The 23,843-nt window shown below is 39.3% G+C and overlaps 1 protein-coding gene and 1 long non-coding RNA gene across 4 annotated transcripts in view; one reads left to right on the forward strand and one right to left on the reverse strand.

The window, feature by feature from the left end:
* The window catches only part of RALYL (RALY RNA binding protein like), a 584,866-nt gene that overhangs the window by 548,455 nt on the left and 12,568 nt on the right, over positions 1 to 23,843 (forward strand). For 2 of the 3 annotated variants that reach the window (XM_010951849.3, XM_074354903.1), the window contains one exon: positions 3,380 to 3,552. The exons of the other annotated variant lie outside the window; for it this stretch is intronic. In XM_010951849.3, the coding sequence (XP_010950151.1) occupies positions 3,380 to 3,552 (173 nt within the window). The remainder of the gene's footprint in view (positions 1 to 3,379; positions 3,553 to 23,843) is intronic. 3 annotated transcript variants of the gene reach the window in all.
* The window catches only part of LOC123615897 (uncharacterized), a 132,834-nt gene continuing 121,567 nt past the window's right edge, over positions 12,577 to 23,843 (reverse strand). Inside the window, exons 3-4 of the long non-coding RNA XR_006723705.2 lie at positions 17,893 to 18,029; positions 12,577 to 13,128 (exon numbers count right to left, since the gene is read on the reverse strand). This is a non-coding gene — a long non-coding RNA (uncharacterized LOC123615897). The remainder of the gene's footprint in view (positions 13,129 to 17,892; positions 18,030 to 23,843) is intronic.

Below are 23,843 nucleotides of genomic sequence, written 5' to 3' on the forward strand. Positions count from 1 at the left end.
ATGGTTATGAAGTAACCTTATTTTTGTAGTAATCAAAATGGAAAATGAAATACATGAAAGAAAAATTTCATTATATATACACATATATACATTGTGTGTGTGTGTGTGTGTTTCTCACATCCTCTTTATCCAGTCATCTGTTGATGGGCCCTTAGGTTGCTTCCATGTCTTGACTATTGTAAATAGTGCCTCTGTGAACATTGGGGTCATGTATCTTTTTGAATTAGAGTTTTCATCTTCTCCAAATATGTGCCCAGGAGAGGGGTTGCTGGTTCATATGTGTGTAGGTTGATCAGCCTCAGTTAAAGGTCTAGAATTGTAAGAAGCGATGATATGTGAAGGCTGATGAGATGACTAAAACCTAGTTAAGTTCAGAGTGTTTTTGGTTTCATCTCTTGCCTGCTTTGCTTTCCTTTTACTCCAGATACTTGGGTCATCTTCTCTGGATTAAACCTTTTTCCCTCTTAACTCACTGTTTCCCCATTTAATTTGGATGATCATTTTCTAGATTTAGGAAAAAATCTTGGTTAAGTTTTACAGTAGCCATTTTGCAGTCATCATAAAACTTTCTATGGTCAGAGTTACGTAGACATCAGAGAAAAAGGGGAATGGACACCACGTGCTTCCACCAGGACACTCGGATGTGCGTATGAAGACAAAGTATAGCTTTAAAAGCAGAATTTACATCATCACTGCATTAGTTATGTTCTCATATGGAGAAACCTGAAGTTAATAAGTTGATAGAAAAACATCAAGGAATATACAGTCTGTCTGTACACGTGAAGTAAATGCGAAGAGAAAGTGCCAGGGTTGTGTCGTTTCTGAGATGCCTGTAGTAATTGTTTTTAGCCTTGGTCGGATCTGCCAACTCTTTCTCTAAACAGCCTCAGCCCCACAAGTTATTTTACTATTATTCTCTGGTCTTATCAGGCCTCTTGTTTCAGGCTTGTTGTTGTTTTGAGTTACTCACAATGAAGAGCGTACCCTTTTGTATTTAACAATACGCATTTGTGTAGGGCTTCATAGTCTGCAAAATATTTCCCAAATATAAACTTAACTAATCCTCATAATCTACGTATTATTTTGAAAGCTTTTTTGTAGACGAGGAAAAGTTGACTTATATGTTTAAATGACCTGTCCGAGTAGCCAGAACAGGCTCGATCCAGTGCGTGTAACTCCACTGGTGAGTAACTAAGCTGGAACCAGAGTCCTGTCCTCTGCAGCAGGGCCAGGGCACAACCCCATACTTCTGTCTTATTTTTAATACACAAACTTTATTATTTGAAGAATTGAAATGCAAGAATAGATTTAGAGGCATCGGCGGCATTTTTCCAGCAGCATTTGCTCATTTCACTTCTGTCTCTCTGTCACATCTTGATAATTCTCACAACATTTCAAATCCTATTCCAGCAAAAAAGATTATGACTCACTGAAGGCTCAGATGAGGGTTATCATTTTTTAGCCATAAAATGTTCTCTAATTAAGGTATGTGCAATTTTTTAGACATAATGCTATTGCATACTTAATATTGACTATAGTATAGTGTAAACATAACTTTTACATGCACTGGGAAACCAAAAAATTCATGCGACTCACCTTATTTCACTACTCACTTTATTGCAATGGTCTGGAACTGAACCCACAATATCTCCTTGGAGTTATACCTCTATTTATATAAGTAACTTATTACAATTTAAACGACTTATAGAAGAAAACCTTAGGTGGGAATTCCAACTCTTGTCCTTAGTAGCCGTGGGTACCTCACTGAACATACGATGCTTCAATTTCTCCCTCTGTGAAGCCTGCCCTATAGGATGTTTTGAGGTCTAAAATTACCGAATATCGCACTGTCAACACTTTGTAAACTCTCGGTAACTTACAGCCAAAAGAACTCTTTTTCCCTGTTGAAATTCATAATTTATACAACATTAGAGATATCTTTTAGGCACAAACCACTAGCTTTTTGGTTCCTTTTATATTCTTTAAAAAAACCTCAAACTAACTCACTTTGTTCACAAAGGAAATGTTGTGGTCACCCGTCATTCTGACTTGAAGAGTCAGCAGACTTCAAAAGATACCGTGTTCTGCTTACTTATACATAACTTTCATCAGTTTATTGATTTACATATTAGGTGTGTTTGAAAAGATTTTGCTGAGTAAACCTGTGTATAACAATGCTTGTTTTCCTTTTAACTCACTTTATGAAAAAGACTAGGAATGAATACCCCCAAATCTTTTGACTCCATAAACTTTCTTTTTGCTATATAATATAAATAAATAAGCTCAAAGTATAACATCTTTTAAAACTCAAATCAAATAATGGGATAGTCATCTGATAAAATAACAATAGTCAAATGAATGAAAACCATCCACCTTTTGAGACAGCCTTGTACATGTGGGAGTAAGTCAAGGTGGTGCATAAGATGATCTGATTTGTTCAATACCCAGTGCTTCTTGGTATTTTCACAGGAGATGAAAATGAGCCACTAGGGGAAATAATTATTATGCTGTCAGCATAATTCCCATTTGGGCAAATTTCTGTAAACGGAACACACACAGCTTAGTATTAGAGAAAATTCTTCCAGTGTAGAAGGTAGCTTCACTTGTTGAGCACTTGTTATTTGCAAATCACTATCCTAAACACTTTGACTTACTACCCCAAAGCCTGGAAGTTAAAATGTAGCTCTCCTGATTGTATGGATGACAAAACTGAGGCACCAGGAGGGGGTCCCATTTCAGCATCACGAAGGCAGTAAATGATGAAGCTGGACATTGAACCCCGGGTTTTCTCACACCAGAACTTTATTTTTAACCATTGCCATTAACCACGTCTACCAACAGAACTTAGACAAGAATTCCAAAGAATTGTTCACGTGGACCTGTTGTCTGATAGATAACATATCTGCTTTTGTACTTTTTTCCTCCGTGAGTTTTTGTCTTTTTCACTTACTTTGAACTTGTCAGTGAGCTTTCTTCATCCTCCTTGAGTGAACAAGTTCTGTTTTATCTGAATTTTGCCCCCCCCTTTTTTTTGCTATAGCTTCTCCTCAGAGAGAACGTCTTTATCAGAAAGGACTATATACAGCCAGAGAGATCACTCTGTTTATGTAAATCATTATTTTGTTATATACAAGTACCATCTGGATTCCCCAGCTTTCGCTAACTCCATTCAAAAATAATATGCTTACATGTAAATACACACAGATGGATGCACATAATTTACACGATTGAATAAATTCGACCTTAAAATAACATTCCTTTATCTTCCTCCCACCCTTAATAGTATAGCATTTACCCTTTCATAGACTGTTTTTTCATGGTTTATCCAAATGGCTCCTGAGTAACCCAAGGTAGTAGTCATTTGCTTTCTCCCCCCCAGAAGCTCAGAAGAAGCAATTGGAAGAGAGTATAGAGCTGATCCAAGATGAATGTGTGTCAGAGAATGCAGATCACTCTACAGAGGAGCCCGCTGAAGGAGGGCCAGATGCGGATGGAGAAGAGATGACTGATGGTATAGAGGAGGACTTCGATGAAGATGGGGGTCATGAGCTGGTAGGAACCAAACATTTGGTGCCCGCACCCTTTGGTAACAGTCCCAGCATGTCAGCAACTCATTCATTCTAAAATATAGATTAATTACTGGGGGCTGCTTTCTTTCTTTCTATATGTGCATATATTTAAGGCGACATTGGACAGTGTTTTGCACCTAATAAGTGCTCAATCTATTCTTGCTAACATAAAATATGAGGGAATATATGAATGAACAGGAATATTATGTATGAGATGAGGTATATTTACAGTCCCGAGTGAAAGATTCTCTTTCCCACATGCTTCTTCATGAAAAGAGTCTTGTGTTTGTGCAATTACACATGAACTCCATGTGGATATAATATCCTGGCAGCAGATGATCATTTCCTGGAAGATACATGACTCCTCTCTTATTTGATAGCATCACTCACTGATGATATCTTTATCAGCCCTACGGCCAGCAGTCCTTTGTACACTCTGCTCACTGAGATGACCCTCTGGTGTGTGACCATGTCACCATCTTCAGTGTCTGTGCTGCTTGATAACTGGTTTCTATGAGTTGTGAATTTGACCGAGACTTGATTCTTTGCATGTTTTATTTCCCCAATGTATAATCATTATACTGCTCATTTGCAGATGTCCTTTCCTGCATAAACACACCAGGGACCTGGCAACTACAGGCTGATAAGGATGCTCTCTCTCATATTTTATCAACCATGAAATTAAATATACTATCTTAAAGGGATTGACTAATACAAATGATGAAGAGGGGTGTATGTGTGTGTGTGTGTGTTGCCAACTCTCAACTATCTATGGACCAATCATGTTAAACTTGTCATGTCCGAGGTAATAATCTGATTCCAGTTTGTTTTAACACCCATTGTTACTTAGCTCATTTTGTCATGGTGGTTGTTCTGGCCTGGTAACTACCCCATCCATAGTTTCATTTACGGAATTTTATATTGATTTTTTAACATTCCAGCTCTGTTTATGTTGCAAGGTACCTGCGTTTAAACCTTTCAGATAAGAGCCTTTAACAATCACCATTATTTCTGCCAAAGTCTGCATCGGTTTGAAGGACTTCAGTACCTGTTTTTCGAATCGTTTTGATTTCTGGAAACTATGAGCTGACACAGGTGTCTCAGCTTCTCCTTAAGCAGGACTTTAATCCAACAACATCATTTCCTCCACCCGTGCTAATCAGACCTCTGCTGTCACCTTCCCGGAGCCCTCTTGCCCATTGCCGTTTCCAATGGTTACCTCTCTGTTCTTATTTTAATTTACCTCTCAGCTGAATCTGGCCAACAAGGGGTTAGGAGAATTTCTCAGAATACCAGTCGCTCATTCTCGGGCACCTGTGCTAGAAGCTTCCCTCCACAGCTTGCATTTTAAATAATGGGGTAGCCCAGGGCTTTGTCATAGGTCACCTTCTCTGTCTGCACACTTCCCCAAGGTGGCTTCATCAAAAATCTGAGCTTTAAGGATTATCTGTAAGTCAGAGATTCCTAAATCTAGATTTCTATTCCTGATCTCTTCCTGAAATTCTAGACTCAGGTATTTAGATGCCTATCTCCTGACAGATCTCCAAAAAACAATTGAAACTTAACAGACTAGAAACATGCTGGATTTTTTTCCAGCCATCTTATTCCTTTCCAGTCTTCCTCATTCTGGTAAACAACATCACCACTGACACAGTCGTTAAAACCAAAAAGACTAGGATACCTTTGATTTGCTCCACCTTCCCCTGTTAATTCTACCTCCAAGTCATAGCCCAAGGCTAGTTACATCTCCACTACAGCTAAAGTGATTTTTTTGCTTCAGCCCATGCCATCCATTCTCCACACAAGAAGGATAAAAATCTTTTTAAACTGTATTTCAGATAATGCTACTCCCTTGCTTAAAACCCTACAGTGCTTTTTATCACACTTCGACTCAAAAGCTTCAAGTGTGTGAATGTAAATCATGAAGTTGGATGGAAGATGCCAGTAGAGAGAGAGAGAGAACTTGGTGAAGAGAAAGGGGGAAAGTCCCCGGTGGTGATGGAAACGGAGTCTAGAACTCAAGTGTGTTTGTAGGCTGGCTTTCAACCTGGAGAAGGACACTTTCACTGCAGTGAACTGAAGGAAGTCTGAGAGATTTGGTGGCAGGTGCTTGAGGGAGTTCAAGCACAAACTCTAAGTCAGAGGGTGATAACCTCTAGAGAGTGAGGAGAGATGGGAATTATCACAGATTTGTGGAGATTGGACAAGATTTGAAGAGATTTGTATGGAAAACATAGAAGATCACTAATTTGGAAAACACAGAAACATTGAGAGTTAGCATTCATAGTCAGTTGAGGTTACAGACCAAGAATTAAAGAGTAGTATTTTGCAAACTTTAAGGTGTATCAGAATTACCTGAAGAACTTGTTTAAGTTGTTGTGTCCCATTCCAAGAGTTTCTGGTTGAGTATGCTGAGTGAGGCTGGGATTTCGCATTGCTAACAAGTTCTCAAGTCACACTGATGCTGGCAGTCTGGGGTTCTCCTTGAGGACCACTGCTGAGGAAGCACCCCTCAGTCCAGCAGTGGGACTTTCTCCATCAGCTTTCATCAGCCTTGGCGGAAGCATGGAGAAAGTCAGCAGGTTTGGAGTTGGATTTTTGTCAGATAAGTGCAAAGAAAAACAATAAACAGAGTTGAGAACATTATTGAAAAGAGCTGCAAAGTAGGTGAATCATGGGACTGAACCTGAGCAGAGAAGGAAGGAAACATAGAAGGGGGCTGGGAAGGAGAAAACAGAGGCACCAAAAAAAGGGGGCAGGGGGAATAAAAGTCTCTATGCCATTAAGGACCGGAAGAAAGGAAATGAATGAGAGAAAAGTGATGGCAGTACTCAGAGACTGAGATACTGAGACATTTCAGAGGTGTTGTGACAGTTAGGTGATGAGAAAATCCATGGGAGCGGGTCATAGAAGTGCAATCAGAAGGAAAGTCACTGCATGTGAAGAATTTAAGAAACTGGGAGGCTCAGATGCAAGATGGGGCCATCTACTTGGGCATGAAATCACTCCAAATATCAGATAGAAGTAAAAGAGTAGGACAGTTACGAAAAGTCAGCTGTCATCAAAAAGATAGCAAGACCAACTTTAGTCCCAGGGCTAGATCCAATCAGATTGTATCACCTTAAACACATAACTTCTCTGAGTCTCAACTTTCTTATCTGCAAAATAGTACAGTGAGATCAGAAATGTCTAAAATCCATTCTGTTTGATCTTTCCGCTGAGTGAGTCTGTGTTCCAGGAACACCATAAAGGAGCAAGGGTGGATCATGCAGCCAAGGGAACAGCTTTGAACCATGGTGCTTGGTTTATGCTCTAGACACACAGAAAGTGACTGATTAGAAGCATTGCTGCCTGGGGATGCTCAGGTTTTGTCCCTCAACTCTTGCGTTGTCACTAGGTCTTAGAGAGCTAATGGGAGACAAGGATACTATCTCTAGTATCTCATTTTGTTGCTAACACTTGGAAAACAATGAGTGAGGGTGAGTGAAACACTCAATCTTAGCAGTCCAAATGGAGACTGGGGAGTCCCTCCCAGTGATTTGCCAAGAGAAAATCCCATGTTCTGGTGTCTGCTCTTTCCTCTTTTCAGACCACATGAACCAAATCACCCTTGGTTCCCAAAAAGGAAAGTCAAAACATAAATCTCTTTTGGAAGGTCAGATATGATTACAGATTGTCAGGATACAAAATAATTAGGTGTTTAGTGCATCTAGTAGGAACCAAAAAGAAGAGCTGGTATCCACATGCTGAGTCAGCTGCTCAAAGAGACTGAAATGAGTGGGAAACAAGAATTGTATCTGAAGCCAAAGAGATCCAGCAAAATGTGTCAGTGGGACAGCTGAAAGTGGTGGCACCCCTGAGGAGCATGTGTGAAGTGGGAGGCATGTGCACTGACCACTGTCTGTGCCTCGTTTTGTTCTGAATAGCCAGTTAGTGAAATTGATTTCCATCAAGCAATACATGCAGCTGACATCTGGGTTCCTGTGGTATGTGGACCAGCTGCTACAAAGAATGTGAAGATAAAACTATTGCTTTATGTGCAAAATGAAATGTATTAGTTAAATGGTTCCTTTTTCCAAGTAGCTTAGTGCCTTATAGAAGACTGATTTCCTTAGGTAAAAAATAATAGACTTGGACTTAATGATTTATAAGAAGCTAGCCAAGGTTAAATGTCCATGATTCTATGATAATGTATGCCTATGTATTTCATTAGTACCTATACATTAAGATTTGAATATATTTAAAATTGAACTTTATATTGATGCATTATACATACACTGTCAAACCACTACCATCCTCATTTCTGAGTAAATCCATTAGCAAATATATATCGATTGACCACTAATGAGATTTTTGCTATGGGAATAAAGAAGGAAATCTTTTTTTTTCCCCTCAAGAAGGCTATAAATTAACTGAGGATAAAGTCTACAGACAAAAAAAAAAAATACAAAGCAATATATTATGATGAGATCCATGGGAGAGATAAACAGTTTACAAATGAGAAATCACACGTAGCTGGGATGGTCAGCAAAGGCTCCTGGCAGAAGTGAGATTAGAACTTTACCTCCAAGGATGCCGAGTTAAGGAAGAGCACATGCTAACATCGAGGAAGGACTATTCAAATCGTCCTTCACTGTTCTCAGATTATTTTATGGAAAAATATATTTAATATCCATAATACATTAGATATTTCATATGATATGTAGGTAGGTGGGTCTATGGGTGGGTGAACAGACCAACAGACCAGTAGAGGTAAATATATTTTTTTGATAAAACTATTAAAAACTTCACAAATAAGACATTTACCTTTCAAGCTCTTTTACTTTTCTCATATCGACCAAAGTTGTAATCCCCTTTTAGATTAAATAACATAATCCATAGTAAAAGTAGTGTGTGCATAATGGAATTCTATAGAAGAGTGAGTGCTCAGTACCCTGCTAATTCAAAAGCGTTAATGAACTCTCCCCACATGTATGAGAGAAAACAGAGGAGAAAGGTGACCATGTACCCTTGAGGATGTCATAGATTGTCAGCTATGTTCAGGAGCCTTAGAGAGGCTAGTCAGTGTTTTCCAAAGCAAAGTTTTTGACTTACATCCAAAGACGTAAGGTGCTTGCTAAAAATGCTGATGTAGGTTATCTGGGGAAGAGCCCAGGAATCTGTACTTTTATCAGGCTGAGGTTTGAAAGTACAGAGCTATATCAGTTCCCAAAGGAAATTGTAGACAAGCCCAACACTAATACATTAAAGAGAATTTGAGCGCTTTCGAATTCTACTTGTAATTGCTTTTGCTTTTGCTGACTACACACAATCAAGTCAGGCAAAAACTAGTAAGAATCCACAGTAGAATTACCTAGCTGGATCGTGTTAAGACTTAGGCATGCAACCTGAGTACTATATTGTAATACATCTTTCAGTATTTAACAAAACACTCAACTATGCACTGAGTCGCCTGGGTTTACAGGCTATTGAATTTCTGTGCACAATGGAAAAGGTCTGGACTGCAAATCCAATGCCATAGTTGAAGAGAACTCAAAGCAGGCATTCTGACACACCATTGAAAACCTGGAACGCATGAAGCATTCTGATCACTGTTCTTGGTCTTTCTTTATGAACAAGGCTGAAAACGTTTCCTTCTTTTTGAAGCTTTTTGTTTCTTTCCTGATGAAATCCTTCACCTGGATATTCCCCCATATCAATCACGCTTCGATCTCTTTTTCATATCATCATTTGGACTAACTGCCAGCTAGAGGACAAAGAAGAACTTGGGAGACACATTCCCAGAGGTAGTGGTGCCCGCTGAATTAGTTAGGGGTACATATCACAAGGGAGTAAGAAAAGTGTTGACTTAGCCTGTTTGAGTTTAGCCTGTATTCAAAGACCTTCATCTTAAACTCTGTCAACCCATCGTATGCTATCTTCCCTATTCTCCTGACAGTAGATATTAAGGACATAAAGAAAGCCTCCATCCATGATTTGGGTGGAGTTAGCGATAGGATGAACAGTCATGGTGCATGTGTCCTGCGGTGATCTGGCCAGGGTGACATGCTACTGAGGCATGAATGGCCAGGGCCATTGGCCATCCCTTCTCAACAGAAATGAGACATGGCTAAGCCTTGGATGTGAGGCAAAAGGTGTGACAGGCAGATATCTCTGCTCTGGCTTTGCACCTTGAAATCTTATCTCTTCAGATTCTCTGATCCCTCTGTGGTAAGTGTTCCTCATAGTGAATTTCAGACTTGCTCTTCTTGGCACCTCCCTTGATTTCAGTTATTTTTCTTTTAGCTAAAAAACTCTGCCTGGCCCATTAGGGTAAACTTTTTTTTTCCCCCAGGAGGGTGGATGGCTAGTTGTTAAAAACATAAGATCTGTCTGCAATCTAAAACAGAAGCCATTCAAATCTCCTTGACTTTGCACAAGCCAGTTTTCTATGTCCTTCATCTGTAACGGGGGTTCATAATAATATACGCTTGACCTGGGACTGTTGTGAGGAGTAACTGAAGTAACGTCTAAAAAGCGCACGCCTAACACAGAGTAGCCATCCAGTTAAAAATTTGCTAAGTAGTTGTGGTTTTGTTGTAGGGCATTAGTGTTCTCTTCCATATGTTCTATTTTATTTCCCTCTTTTTTTTTTTAATTTTATTTTTGATTGACGTGTAGTTGATTAACAGTGTTAATTTCAGCTGTCCAGCAAAGTGATTCAGTTATCTATATACATACATATATATGTATATTTTTTTCAGATTCTTTTCTGTTATATGTTGTTACAAGAAAATGAATCTAGTTCCCTGTGCTATACAGTTGGTTCTTGTTGTTTATTTCATATATAGTGATGTGTATCTGTTAATCCTAAACTCATTTACCTTCTTTCGCCCTTTCCCCTTTAGTAACCATAGTTCATTTTCTATTGTCCTTTTTAAATTCATTCATTTAATTATTTAACACTGTTTCCACGCCTATCTAGGTATGGTATAAATTAGGTCAGAATTAAATTAATAATAAAAGCCCACCACTCTGCCACCCCCGCCCCGTCTCTGCCAGTTGTTTGGGGGCGGGAGGTCCCAGGAAGTGGATCATGTCTGATTACATGCTCCTGCTGCCTCTCCCCCCACCCCGAGCTGCTCTCCCCTGAGAGTCTTTGCTGCTGCTGCTTGTGATAGAACACTGCTCTCTGCCAATAGGGCTGTCTCTTCCGCACCCAAAGATGCAGCACCCACAAGGTGCTCCTGGAATGTAACCCCTTCAGGTCTCTGTGTGAAACCACACCAGGTTCTGCAGTAAAGCTGGGAGAATGATGCCCCTCTCTCTGGCTCCAAGTTGGAAGTTGTTACCCAGAGTGTGAAGCCTGAAGGCACAAAAATCCCCGAAGCCCAACAGCTCGAGAAAAGCAACCACTTGAGCTGGTGCCTGAATATTTGCAACATCTCCCTGCTTCTGCCTTTATTTCACATTGCTCTCCGAGCAGCAGCCAGTTTGGTCCTGTTAAAGCTTAAGCCAGGCCATGTCATTCTGTTTTAAACTCTCCATTAGGTGCCCACTTCACAGAAACATATGTCCTTACAGTGATCTGCAAAGCCCTGTCTTATCTGCTCCCTGTGCCCTCTCTGACCTGGCTCCAAGTTCTCTCCCACTCAGCCCACAGCAGCTAAACTGGCCTCCAAACACACACTGTTCAGCTCCTGCCTCACACCTTGGTATTTGAAGCACCTTGGAATTTGGAAAACAGGAAACTGGAGCCCAAATCATAAAGGGCTATGATTCTGTGCTAAATGTTTGAAGTTTATCTCATAAATTGCATGTAAATAAATTGGGCATTGCCTGTACCTAAGAGAGAATTAGGATGCAATGCAGCCAACCGAGTGGTCTGATGCAAATTTTTCTGGGGTGAGATAGAAGTAGTTTCCAGATTTAGCAAATAAAAATACAGAATACCAGTTAAATTTGGATTTCAGATAAACAATGAATAATTTTCAAATATAATTGTGTCCTAAATATTACCTGGGACACACTTATAACAAACAAACAAAAAAAAATAAAGGAGGGTGTAGCTCAGTGGTAGAGTGTGTGCTTAGCATGCACAAGGTCCTGGGTTCGATCCCCAGTGCCTCCACTAAAGTAAATAAATAAACCTAATGATCTCCCCCTCAACAAAATTAAAGAATAAATAAAAAATAAATAAAGGTTTAAAAAATGATCTGTGATTTATCTAGAATTCAGATTCAGCTGAGCTGCCTGTAATTTACCTGGCAGCACTCCATGGAAATAGATGTGAATACTGACCTTTTGCACGTTACTTCCTTTCAGCCTCTGTATTGGTATCTATGAAAATGGAAATAATAATACCCCACTAATAGGCCTCTGGTAAGGACTGAATGAGATAATTCCTGAGTCGCACTTAACAAAGTCTCGACACAACTGAAAAAGTAAATTGCAGCTTTAGTTATCATTATTGGCATTATCATTATTTCATTTTGCAGGTGAAGCTGTCAATAAAACATTGCAGCATTTATAGCAACACAATTTTCATATGGAACTTTGTGTCTTTAAAGTCTTTAGAGATTCAGATTTGTTTAAAATCACTTCTTATCCGATAAGAAAGCCTTCAGGAAACAAATGTAATATTCTGGGAAGAATCATACTTTGCTTTCATCTTGTTAAATTTTCCTTTGATTTTTATACTTGCTGCCTTACTCAATTCAAAAGAATCCCTTTACAAATCCTTTTATGATTTTTTTTTGAAAAGATAACAGTGACTGTAGCCCGTGGTGATATATGGCTTTTATTTTCATTTTTGATATAGATTTGTTCTCTGGCTCAGTGATCTGGCCACCAATTTAATAGCAGATGGTCAATTGTGGTTTTAAAGAATCTGAGCATGTGAGAAGCCTGATATATCACATTTTCTATGGTCATCCAGCCACCTATTCAGTAAAACAACCAATAAATTTTGTCAACTGAAATAAATGCACAGCCTAAAAGATGAGAGTCATGTTTTATTTGGCAGACATTTCTGAGGACTCGAACCCCTTCAAGCCTGGAATGACAGCCTCTCGGATCTTCCTGAGGGGCTGCTCCGAAGAGGTAAGGGAGGAGCTAGGATGTACAGGAGCTTTACAACAAAGACCAGGTAGTTGTTGGAACATTAAAAGATCACTTGTTAACTGAAGAAAACCAGGCATCTCAAGTTAAAGAATTTAGTGCTTTTCTGTGTATGGGAGGGAGCAGACATTTGGGCTCATTGAATTCGTTCCTTTGACAAGCACCTAGCTATCTAGGCCAGTGTCCTGTCCTTTCTTATTCTGAGTCCCCTCAGGGTGCACCACTGTGAGTGGCTGCAGAGGCCGGGCTGCAGGCTTGTCTTCACTGGGGGGTGGCGGCAGCTGCTGATGACTTGATGGCTTCAGCATTCTTTGTTTACTGATACGGCTTGTAATATTTTTCATTCACAATTTTTAAATAAAATAGTGGAAACTTGCAGATACTAACTAATATACATAAAATAGATAAACAAGTTTCTATTGTATAGCGCAGGGAACTATTTTCAGCATCTTGTAGTAACCTGTGGTGAAAAAGAGTATGAAAATGAGTATGTGTATGTTCCTGTATGACTCAAAGCACTATGCTGTACACCAGAAATTGACACAACACTGTAAACTGACTATACACCACAATAATAAAATTTAAACAAGAAAAGGAATAGAAAATTTTTAAAAATAGTGGAAACTCAGTAGTGTGCCAGGTATTATTAGTTGCTGAAGAGTCAAAGAACAAGGCAGAGTGGCTTCTGACTCTGTAGCTCTCTCACTGGGCAGAAGAGGGAAATGCTGCAGCCAGAAAAAATAAACAGGTATTAACAAATCAGTGTGATAAGTGCAGGTATAACATGCATCTCGACAGTAGAAGATGGGAAGTGAAATGACACAGCAAAAGAATCTGAACAGACTTCACAAAGGTTGTGACCTTCCGTTTTGGTTCTTAAAGAATGAAAAAGCAGATACAAGCAAAACAAAGGCTTAGATGGCATCACCAGCAGAGAACAGAACATACCAAGAGCAAAGGCTTGAAAGACTTTGGTGTCTATTGAGAACTTGGTTGATGCATTTGGCTAAAGCAGGGCTTCTCAGTGGGTGGTTCCGGGACCAGCCACATCATATCATGTGGAAACTTGTTAGAAATGCAGATTCTCAGGCTCTGACTCAGACTCACTGAATCAGAAAATCTGGGGGTGAATCTCGGCAACCTGTGTATTAACAAGCCTTCAGGGTGATTATGATGCCTACGGTTTGAAAATCTCTGGACTTACAGCAATAGGGTTTTCAAATCTGGGTGCATGTAGAATCACCAAAGTGCTCTTTTATAAATATCGATGACAGGGGCTTCAAGCTGTAACAATTAAATTGGCATATTTGGGGGTGGGGCCCAAGCAAAAGTCCAAAGATTTTTACATGTGTAGCAAGAGTTGAGAGACTTTGAGATAGAGCACATGGTACATGAAGAAGAAAGGGTGAATAGAAACTTTACCAAAGAAGAAATAAGTGCATGAAAACTCACTTAAAACCATTAGTATTCAGGAAAATACAAATTAAAACAATAAAGTAACACTGAACATCCCCCAGAATGGCCAAAAATGACAGATAGGATCAAATGTTGTCAAAGATGTGGAGCCCTGAAACTCTCCAACAGGGTGGGTAGGCAGATACAATGTTACAACCATTTAGAAATGTCTGGCAATTTCTTCTAAAACTAGACATAATGCGTCAGCAATTTAACTCCTCAGCACTGAAGAGAAATGAAAGTATGTGCCTAGAAAGTACTTGTACAAGAAAGTTTTAGCAGTTCCGCTCATAGTATCCCCAAACTAGAAACACTCCATCAGTTGGAAAACGGATAGACCAAGTGTGGTCTATTCATACAACGGATGGTACTCAGTAATGAAAGAGAACAAACTACTGATACGTGCAACAATGTGGACAAATCTTAGGAACATTATGCTGAGTGAAAGAAGCCTTGTACAAAAGAGTACAACATTGTGGGATCGCATTTAAATGAACAAAATTTGCCTGAAGGGTGAGAGTTGGAGGCAGGGATTGACTTTCCTGGAATGTCATTCTCTTCTTCATCCTGGGGAACATCCATTTTTATTTCAATATTCAGCTCTATCTAACACCAAACCCTCTAGAAACCTTCCTGATATTCCTTGTTAGAATTAGGGGTGTCCTGTATAACCCACATAAACCCCTATTAGGCCAATCACTTCATTGCTGCTACGACCTTTTTTAAATGTCCGTCGCCTACTAGCCTAAAAACCCTTGCAAGCTGGATGGTCTCTGGTCTTGGAGTCCTCATGCACAGCCCAGTCTTTAGCATCCAGTAGGACACATGGAGATGGACGAGGTGGGTGGAACAGAGGGACACTGGATTACTTGACAGTATTGACCCGTTATCTCACCCTCCTTCTACATGCACTTCCTCCTCCCTTGAACATCCTTCCCCCCTCGTTATCTCATCTGACTGGCCAGCGTGTGCTGTTTCTTCAAGACCAATGTCACATGTCATGAATCCATCCCTGAACAAGGCCCCCAGTCTGTCCCAGACACAATTGACTTTGCTTCTTTCTTAGGCCACACCGTACACGTCTCATTGCACTTAACTCGCTATATTGTAATCAGTGTGATTTCCCTTCTTTCTGGCTCACTGATTTGTGAATTTCTCAGGGCTTATTTTATTTGGTATTTTTCCTTAGTGTGGTGCTTAGCACATGTTAATGCTAATGAATGTGTGTTAAAGAAAGAGAGAAAAGTGTCCTCAGATGACCTCAAACTAGGAGCCCTCTTCTCATTTTTAAGTGCATTTTAAGTGTGTTTTGTAATCAGATGGTGTTCTAAATATTACGTGTGTGTGCATGCCCTCTGTGATTTAGAGCATTATTATACTAAGCAGAGGACCAAAGTTTTCATTATGACTTATCCACTAGGTCATTCAGGCAGCAGCCTGCATCTTAAAGGCACTGAGGAGGAACAACAGAAGGAGGCTTAAAGCCAGTACATCAAAGTCAACACAGCAGTATTGACTTGCTCGTGTTGATTTTTGGTGATTCTGTATTATTACCTCCCATGAGGGATAAAAATGCAAATTGTAAGTAACCTCAATTTAGTTAGCAGAGCTAGAAGACCAAATTATAAAACAAACTAGAAAATAAGCTGCCCCATCTGCAATTTTTTTAAGCCCCAAAAGTACACCAAAAAAACTAAAAATCACAAGTTCAGAAGAATAAAACTTCAGAGAATTTAAAACTAAAGTCTGCCCATAAATACATGCTAGATGCTGGGATTCCAACTGCAACAGGAGGGCAATTGGGTCTTTAGAAAGTGGGCTTTAGAGCCAATGGATTTTGAGATGTGAAAAGTATTTCAGGAGACAAGCAATTTCCAAACTGCCTCCAATAATGTTAAGAGGCAGAATAATACATCCAGAGTGTACGCCTAAACAAAATAAAATCTTTTCACAATCCCAGAGTCTCTATACAGAGAGAAGGAAGAGAATAGAGAGGTTCTGAAGTCCTTTAGAAATAAGAGGCAATCCAAAAATAAGCCTTAAATATATTTAAAAACTAGAGGGACAGAGCTACTTTTCTAGGAACACTGTAATGTACTAGAGGAAAATAGAGCAATCTGAAGTATTAATGCTGTCAGATTTCAAAAGGCTAGTTATGAAAATTGTCAGAGAAATAAAACAACCCTGCCAACAAAAAGACCCTAGGCTGCCAATATAGAACAGAACGTGGATTTTCTTGAGCAAACATGCACACATGTACATGCATGTGAGGTAGCACACCAAAGTGACCACAACGTTAACAGTAAAGAAAAATTGCACTGAATAGAGTTAAACAGGCAAGGAAGACTTTATTCAAGACCATGGCAGCAGGGATCGAGACTATTACAGTGGAGGAGAGAGACGGAACTCAACTCTGTTGAAACCAGAAGCAGCAAAGAGTTTAAGAGCTGGGACTCACTGGGGGTGGGGGTGGGGGTTGGTCAAGGTGATTAGAACATCTGTGTTTGCTAACTGTCACTTCTCTAAGTTAGGCTCTGACCCTTCCGCAGAGACTGAGTGATAGGGGGCCCTATTTTCCTCTATGGTTACATTTCAAAGGGGTGGCATCCAGGTCCTTGAGAAAGAAATACCTAAACTGTGCAACTGGCAGGGGGCTGGGCTGGGAGATTTACACCTCAAAGGGGCAGAGAAAGAATTTATACCTCCAGGTTCTCTAAAGTAAATGCTCTCAGAAATGGAGGACCTGGGCTTAATAGGAAGAAAGTTTAGACAAGCTGTCTTGCTCATCAGAACAAAATCTTACACATTTTGCACATCAGTCATCTACCCAAGAGACAAAGCATTGAACCTCATGACAGTCTCCTTTGCAGATTCTAAGGGATCTCAAAGCTAACTCCAGAGCTATGCTTTTACATATGTCAAATTAAAACCAATATGGACTTAGTAAGGAGATGCTTTCTTTGAAAAGAATTATTGGAAGAGAGGATGGGACTATTGCAGTAGACAGTCCTGAACGTAAAATCTGCAAGCGTCTCAAGAGTTAAGCTGAAAAAGTTTTTCTTTGTATAGAGAGGGGTTAAAAAGGCTAGAAGGAACTGGATGTTGGGAAGTGGGGTGAAAGCGTGGCACATTGAGTAGTACATCATATCTGTAATGTTTTATCTTGGGGCCAGCCTGTTTTCCAGGAGAGACCCTTTTGGAGATGAGGTATATCAGCTCAGGCTGATGGTGAGCCCAAGTTCAGAGTCCTGGAAGGGGAGAAGTTGACCCAAAGTATGGTTAACATGTATTTTGTTCTCATTCATCAGCAGGGATAAAATAGTTCAGCTCATCGTGTATGGGACCAAGAATAGGAATTTGGAGGGTCTGTGTCTAGCTGTGTCACAGATAAACAAGGAAGCATCAGTGGTCTTGTCAGAGGCGTAGCCAAAGGATGGTTCTTTGCAGTAAGATTTTTCCGAAACACAAAGGGTGGAGTTGGAGGTGGGGGGTGGGGCTTAAGCCTCACTGTTTTTTAGGATCACAGGGCTCAGGTAAAGTTCACCATTATCACTTATCTTGAGGTTATCTGGCTCTTGATCCTGGAGCTATCTCTACACTGTACACATTACAGAGTGGGATTGATCCCCAGTGAGACTTATGTCTTTATCAAAAGTTAGAGGAAGGACCCAGAGTTACTAGACCTCCACGCGGACACTCTGTAAGAAAAGGGGTCTGGGGAATTTGGTCTCTTTGTCCTTTTCAAATAGAGAAAAGCATTTTCACTTACCCTTATGAAGTGCAGATGTAAGTTTAGAAATTCAGTTCAAAGAAGGGTTATTTCGGCTTCATTTGTAGATGGACAAGCCTTTTAACAGCGGGAGGACCTTAGGCAAATCACTGACACTCTGAGACTTGCTCCCACATCTGTTAAAGGAAGTTTTTGCAAGTTATTGAGAGGAATAAATCAGATCGTGTTCATAAAAATCCCTGCTATGAGTATCTGTGCATGGCAAACTTAATCTCTCCCCTTAAGTGACAAAGTTTAGTGGAAGTAATAGTTGTAGGAAATTTTAATAACTGGGAAAAGAAAAAAATGTAAATGATTTGATTTCAGTGTTTTTACACGTTCCCTTGTAACTTTGTCTTAAAATTTCAGTGTATTTTATTAGCCATCTTATGTCACACATCAAGATTCTTTTTTTTTTTTTTTTTTTTTTTTTTGGAGATAATCTCTGTTGAACTGAGATAGAGAGGTTTGTAGATAGAACCACTTGAAATCTCTGAGAAAAGTTACAGTGATTTTAAATTTGGAAAAAGTTATTTTCATTTCTATGGGGATAGATACTACGAAGAAATGAAGTGGCCAAGAAATAAGAAGGTGCATAGTTACTCTATTTTGGGAGAAGTATGTGTCTTACTATTTACTTAGTCATGCATATTTACTCTTGCCAAATTCTAGGTTTTGATGGTTTAGTCTTTGGGTCTTACTCTATCCCCACCACCCGTCACCCAACCCTCGCCGTTGGAACTTGGGTCCCTCACATTGATCTGAATACAGGGGTCATTTACGGGCAGGGATTCCCATTCAAGTGTTCAATCCCATACAACACACATATAAGGAGTTCTGTATGTGGAACAGAGCTCTCATATTCTGACTGCCTAGGAGGTAACTCCCAATGTTCCATTAACGATGAGTAAGTTTCTACAGACCCATATTGATAACACAGTCTTCTTATAAGAGCCCACACATGAGGTTTGCTCAGAATGCTCAGAATGCCTATTTTGTGCCAGAATGACAAAACCCATACTATAGTCCTCATGGTATCTACCCAAACATTAACTCAGCACTCCCAGGATTCTAAGATGCAAACAGATCTTTCTCCTCTTATAAATTACTCTCAAATCCCTAAAGCTAAAAACTTGGAAAGAGGGTCCTAGTGATGTTGAGTTTTCTGCAGCAGAAGCAGTTTAGCTTAGATGTGTGTTTTTCCATTCATGCCATTTTGATTCAGGCAGCCAACAAATATTTATTAGATGATTCTTATGCACAGGCACCATTTTAAGCATGAGTAAAAGACAGTGAATGAGAAAGAAAAAGCCTCCTTAGTGGAGGGTGGCGGGTAAAAGACACTTCATTCTCCAGTGGAAGCTTACGTTCTGGAGACATTCTAAAACATATTCTTCAAGCTGAGCATCGTCTATGAAATGAATACAATGACTGGAGTATTAAGTTCATGGTTATTTGATTGCTCATTATTAAGCACCCCTTCATCATTATTTAAATTTGAACTTTCCAATTAAAAGGTCTATTTGGAATTCACTGAAGGAAATTAACGTGATAGATATTTAAAATAGAGGACCTATTAAGGGTGGGTAGGAATGTAAGTACAAGGTAGATTGTGAATCTGTAGGTTGCCTTGGATAGTATGGTCATTTTAACAGTACTGAGTCTTCTAATCCAAGAACATGATAAATCTTTCCATCTAGTTGCATCATTTTCAATGCCTTTCATTAATGTCTTAAACCTAGCTAAGGAGGCAAAAGACCTGTCCTCTGAAAACTATAAGATCCTGATGAGAGAAATTGCACAATAGTTTTAAGAAATAAAAGTAATTAGAGGAAATGATGTAAAGCATAAGATAACCAAAAGAAAGAATTTCATTTCTATAAGAAAATAACTCTGAAATATGTGAACACATGTGCTCATGAGTATGCTCAGCAAAACTTATTACGTATTTTGGAAAATGTTTTGGTTTTTCTGTCAGTCACTCATGAGAAGTAAATAATTCACTGATTGCCTAGTAGGTGTAGATTTGCTTCATTTGATTTTAAAAGGATCATTTTTAACCAGAATTACCTTCAGTGTAGGAGAAACATGAAGACTTACACATTGCATTGGTTAGAAGGGCATTTTTTAAAATCATTTCGAGTCATGAAATTTTCACCAGACTTTGTCTACATTCCCTTCCTGGTTTCTAATGCTACCTTTGTGCACCATGGCATGTAATATGCATGTTCCATTAAATTCTCTGGGGCCTTTTCACTGCTTACTGCTTTTAAATGGACAATTGTGTGTCAGTGAAGACTCCAGACAATGAAGCACATAGAGTTCAGGTGAGTGTGTTCGCTGCATTTAACAACCAGCTGAAAATTAATGTCTTAAAGCTTTCCTACCTGTCTTTATATTCAAAGAATGCACATAGAAGTAATTCTTTTTACCTTATTAAATAACTGATGAAGGAAAACAGATGTGGGGCATGAAGAGGGCCATGTCCCAGGCTTCGTTTGAGCCCCTGGGACGTGCCCCACCAAGTGTGTGTCCTTGACTTCGCGCAGGAAAAAATTCAAGAATGAGCTACAATTGAGTAAAGGTAGATTTATTCAGAGAGATACACAGAAAGGCAAGAGAAAGGCCACGAGGTGTGGGGGTTGGGTGCTCAGATTAAAAGTAGGTACACACTCCATAGACAGAATGTGGGCCGTCTCTGGAGAGAGAGAGGCCCGTTGAGGCACGTAGTGTTGCCAGTTTTTATGGGCTTGGTGGCTTTGTATGCTAATAAGTAGCCTAGGGAAGAGGCTGGGATTCCCAGGAAGTTGGCCATTTCCCACCCTTTGACCTGTTGTGGCTAGCCTTGGGACTGCCACGGTGCCTGTGGGCATGTTATTCACCATGTTAATACATTACAACTAGCGTATAATGAAGCTCAAGACCTGCTAGAAGTTAAATTTCCCATCATCCTGAGCCTCAAGGCCAACTGGGGGTTGAATCTTACACCATTTTGATGTTAATTGCTGTAGCATTCCCTGAGTGGCTGTGCCCTGGCCCCTTCCTGTCTCAGAATGAATATGGGATCCCTGACACCATACTGATTTTCAGCACTAACATTACATGAATACTAAGTTTTTTTTTTTAATTATCATTTTATTCTTCCAGATCTGTATGTTAACAATATTTCCTATTTTCTATAATATGGAATCTATAAAACACTGGAATCTTTAGTTATATGTTATCTTTATTCTAAATCTAAAATGTTAGTCACAGGTAATATTCTATATGGAAATAGCAGAAGCTGTTTCTTAGGTCTATCAGGTAATTCATTCATCTAAAGTGTTAAAGTATATTCAAGTTATGCAAGATGATTTTCCAACATTGTATTTATTGGATAGATTAATAGACATTTCTGGAAAGGGTTAGTTAATTATAGATACTGATCTCCCACTATCTCTTCCAGAGGTGGTTAAATTTAGTGGCCTAAGCATTTTATCCATCAAATAACTAGCACTTTTTTTTCAAGTTTTGGATTTTTTTAATGCTCCAAATGTAGGTGATTTATAACCAAGTATATTCTATGCATAAGACTTCACTGATTTTTTTTATAGTCTGTTTTTAAAATATTGAGTGTGGTGAACTTTCAAAACTCTTCAGAATAAAAAACCTAAAAAACAGATAAAAGACTCTGATCATGTGATAAATATCAGTGTGAGAAATCTGTGCTTGAGCAAGCAAAGAAAGTCATTAACAGCAGTATTTCTGATGGAACTAATGTTATACCTGTTCAAGCTACACTGAGTCTAATAACTGTGACAGAAGAAATGGGGAAGGGTTTGAAAGCATTTCATTAAATCAGAAATGGAAAGAAAGGGGAAAATGGCTTTCTTCCATTTTATTCATAGCTCAACAGACAGGATCACAGTGGAAAAGAGATTAATTGTCTAAATGGTGTCGACCTTTTACCATTCAGGCCCCATATTCTGGAAGTTAATTCCTAAATGCGTTTTCCTCGAATGGCACGAAGTTTGTATCCAGGCAGCGTTCGAATTGCAAAAGGGCATCTTCAGTTCACCCCTACTCTGTGTGCCTTTGTCACCAAAGCAGTCAGGGGGCTGTGCCTGGCTGTTCCCAGTGCTTAAAACTCCCACACATGCAAACCAGGCGGCAGTCAGCCCTTCTCTACCTCCAGATCTCCCCCCATGAACCTTCACTGTCTTCGCTCTGAATATGGAAAAAGTACAAGCTTCAGGGTTGCCTGGGATGAAATGAACGTTCAGGCCTTTGGAAGCCCGATAAGAGTTCTTATCAACCGGAAACTAATAAGTATTCAGAATACCTGGTGCATATTTGATATTTCCTATCTTGCCACAGTTTTCGGAATACATATTAACGTTCAATAACATTTACTAAAAGCAAATTTTGCTAGCCTGTGGTCTACTGGAAATAACATCTGCCCCTACTATTTAAAGCTACGTGAATTGGACAAGTTGTGGAATCTTTTGAGGCTTAGTTGTCTCAAAAATGCAGAAAAACAGCTTATCTTTAAAAAGGCAGAAAGCTGAAAAAGCAGGATATAACACATATATCCTACATATATGTGTACACACATCACATACAGATACACACATACACACAGGGAGAGAGATTCTGATTTTATTACAAGTCAAAAAAATAAAAGGAGGGAAAGGAAACAATACATTTTCTATTTTCACCACCTTCCAGAAATAATAATGAGTCATATATATATATATATATATATATATATATATATATATATGTCATTTCATTTATTGCCTAAAATAACTTTGGGGAGCAGGTACTTTACAAGTAACTGGTTTTAGAGAATTTCAGTAACTCCCCTAAGGTCATAACGGATAATAAAGGCAGAATCAACATCCACCCAGGGTCTGTAAGATTCCAGTGACCTTAGATATTTTCACAAATTAGTTTTACAAATTTTATTAATGTGTGCTGTACACATGATTTTTGCCATATCTGTACACCACCAGTTGTATTTTTAACTTAATTTTAAAAATTAAGTTGACATCTTTTTTTATTTAAAATAACTATCTTTGAGACTAAACTTTAATTCATTCCAATCAATAAAAAAAGTCCTTTTTTTAAGGAAGAGAGATCCTTTAAATAAATGTAATAAAAAGACAAACACTTCTTTTAATTTAGCTTGTTTTTTTTTCATGTAATAAAAACCTTGTGTTCCTGCTTTTCTCAATCTCTCTCTCTCATTTAAAAAAAAATAGACAATAATAGAGAAATGTCAGAACAAAGATGAGCAGAAACGTCAACAGACAGGATCACAGGGGAAAAGAGATTAATTGTCTAAATGGTGTCGACCTTTTACCATTCAGGCCCCATATTCTGGAATTTAATTCCTAAATGTGTTTTCCTCAAATGGCACGAAGTTTGTATCCAGGCAGCGTTCGAATTGCAAAAGGGCATCTTCAGTTCACCCCTACTCTGTGTGCCTTTGTCACCAAAGCAGTCAGGGGGCTGTGCCTGGCTGTTCCCAGTGCTTAAAACTCCCACACATGCAAACCAGGCGGCAGTCAGCCCTTCTCTACCTCTGGATCTCTCCTTAAAGCAATCAGAACTGGAACGCCACTAAGAAGGGCAATTTTCTCACAATGCGAGTCGCTGTCTTGAATTCATCTCCCCAGAGTAATAACATCTTGGGCAGCAGTTTGCAGTTGGCTCTGGGAACACGGGGCTCAGTTGCGCTGCCCTGCAGTTCACACTTGATGAGATGACAACTGAATGACATTGTGATTGGCCGTCGCCCTCCTGCAGTCCCCCGCCTTGCACACTTTTCTGCTTGAAGTTGGCAGAAATTGTACATGCAAATTGACTTGTTCGATCACATAAGAACAGTACCCCGAATTTTACAGAATTTGATCCTTCTTTTTAATCACGTGCATAGCTTCTCACTTAAATACCTTGACAGCACATTG

Source organism: Camelus bactrianus, chromosome 29, assembly GCF_048773025.1.
Source record: "Camelus bactrianus isolate YW-2024 breed Bactrian camel chromosome 29, ASM4877302v1, whole genome shotgun sequence".
In the NCBI taxonomy this organism is placed as follows: domain Eukaryota; kingdom Metazoa; phylum Chordata; class Mammalia; order Artiodactyla; family Camelidae; genus Camelus; species Camelus bactrianus.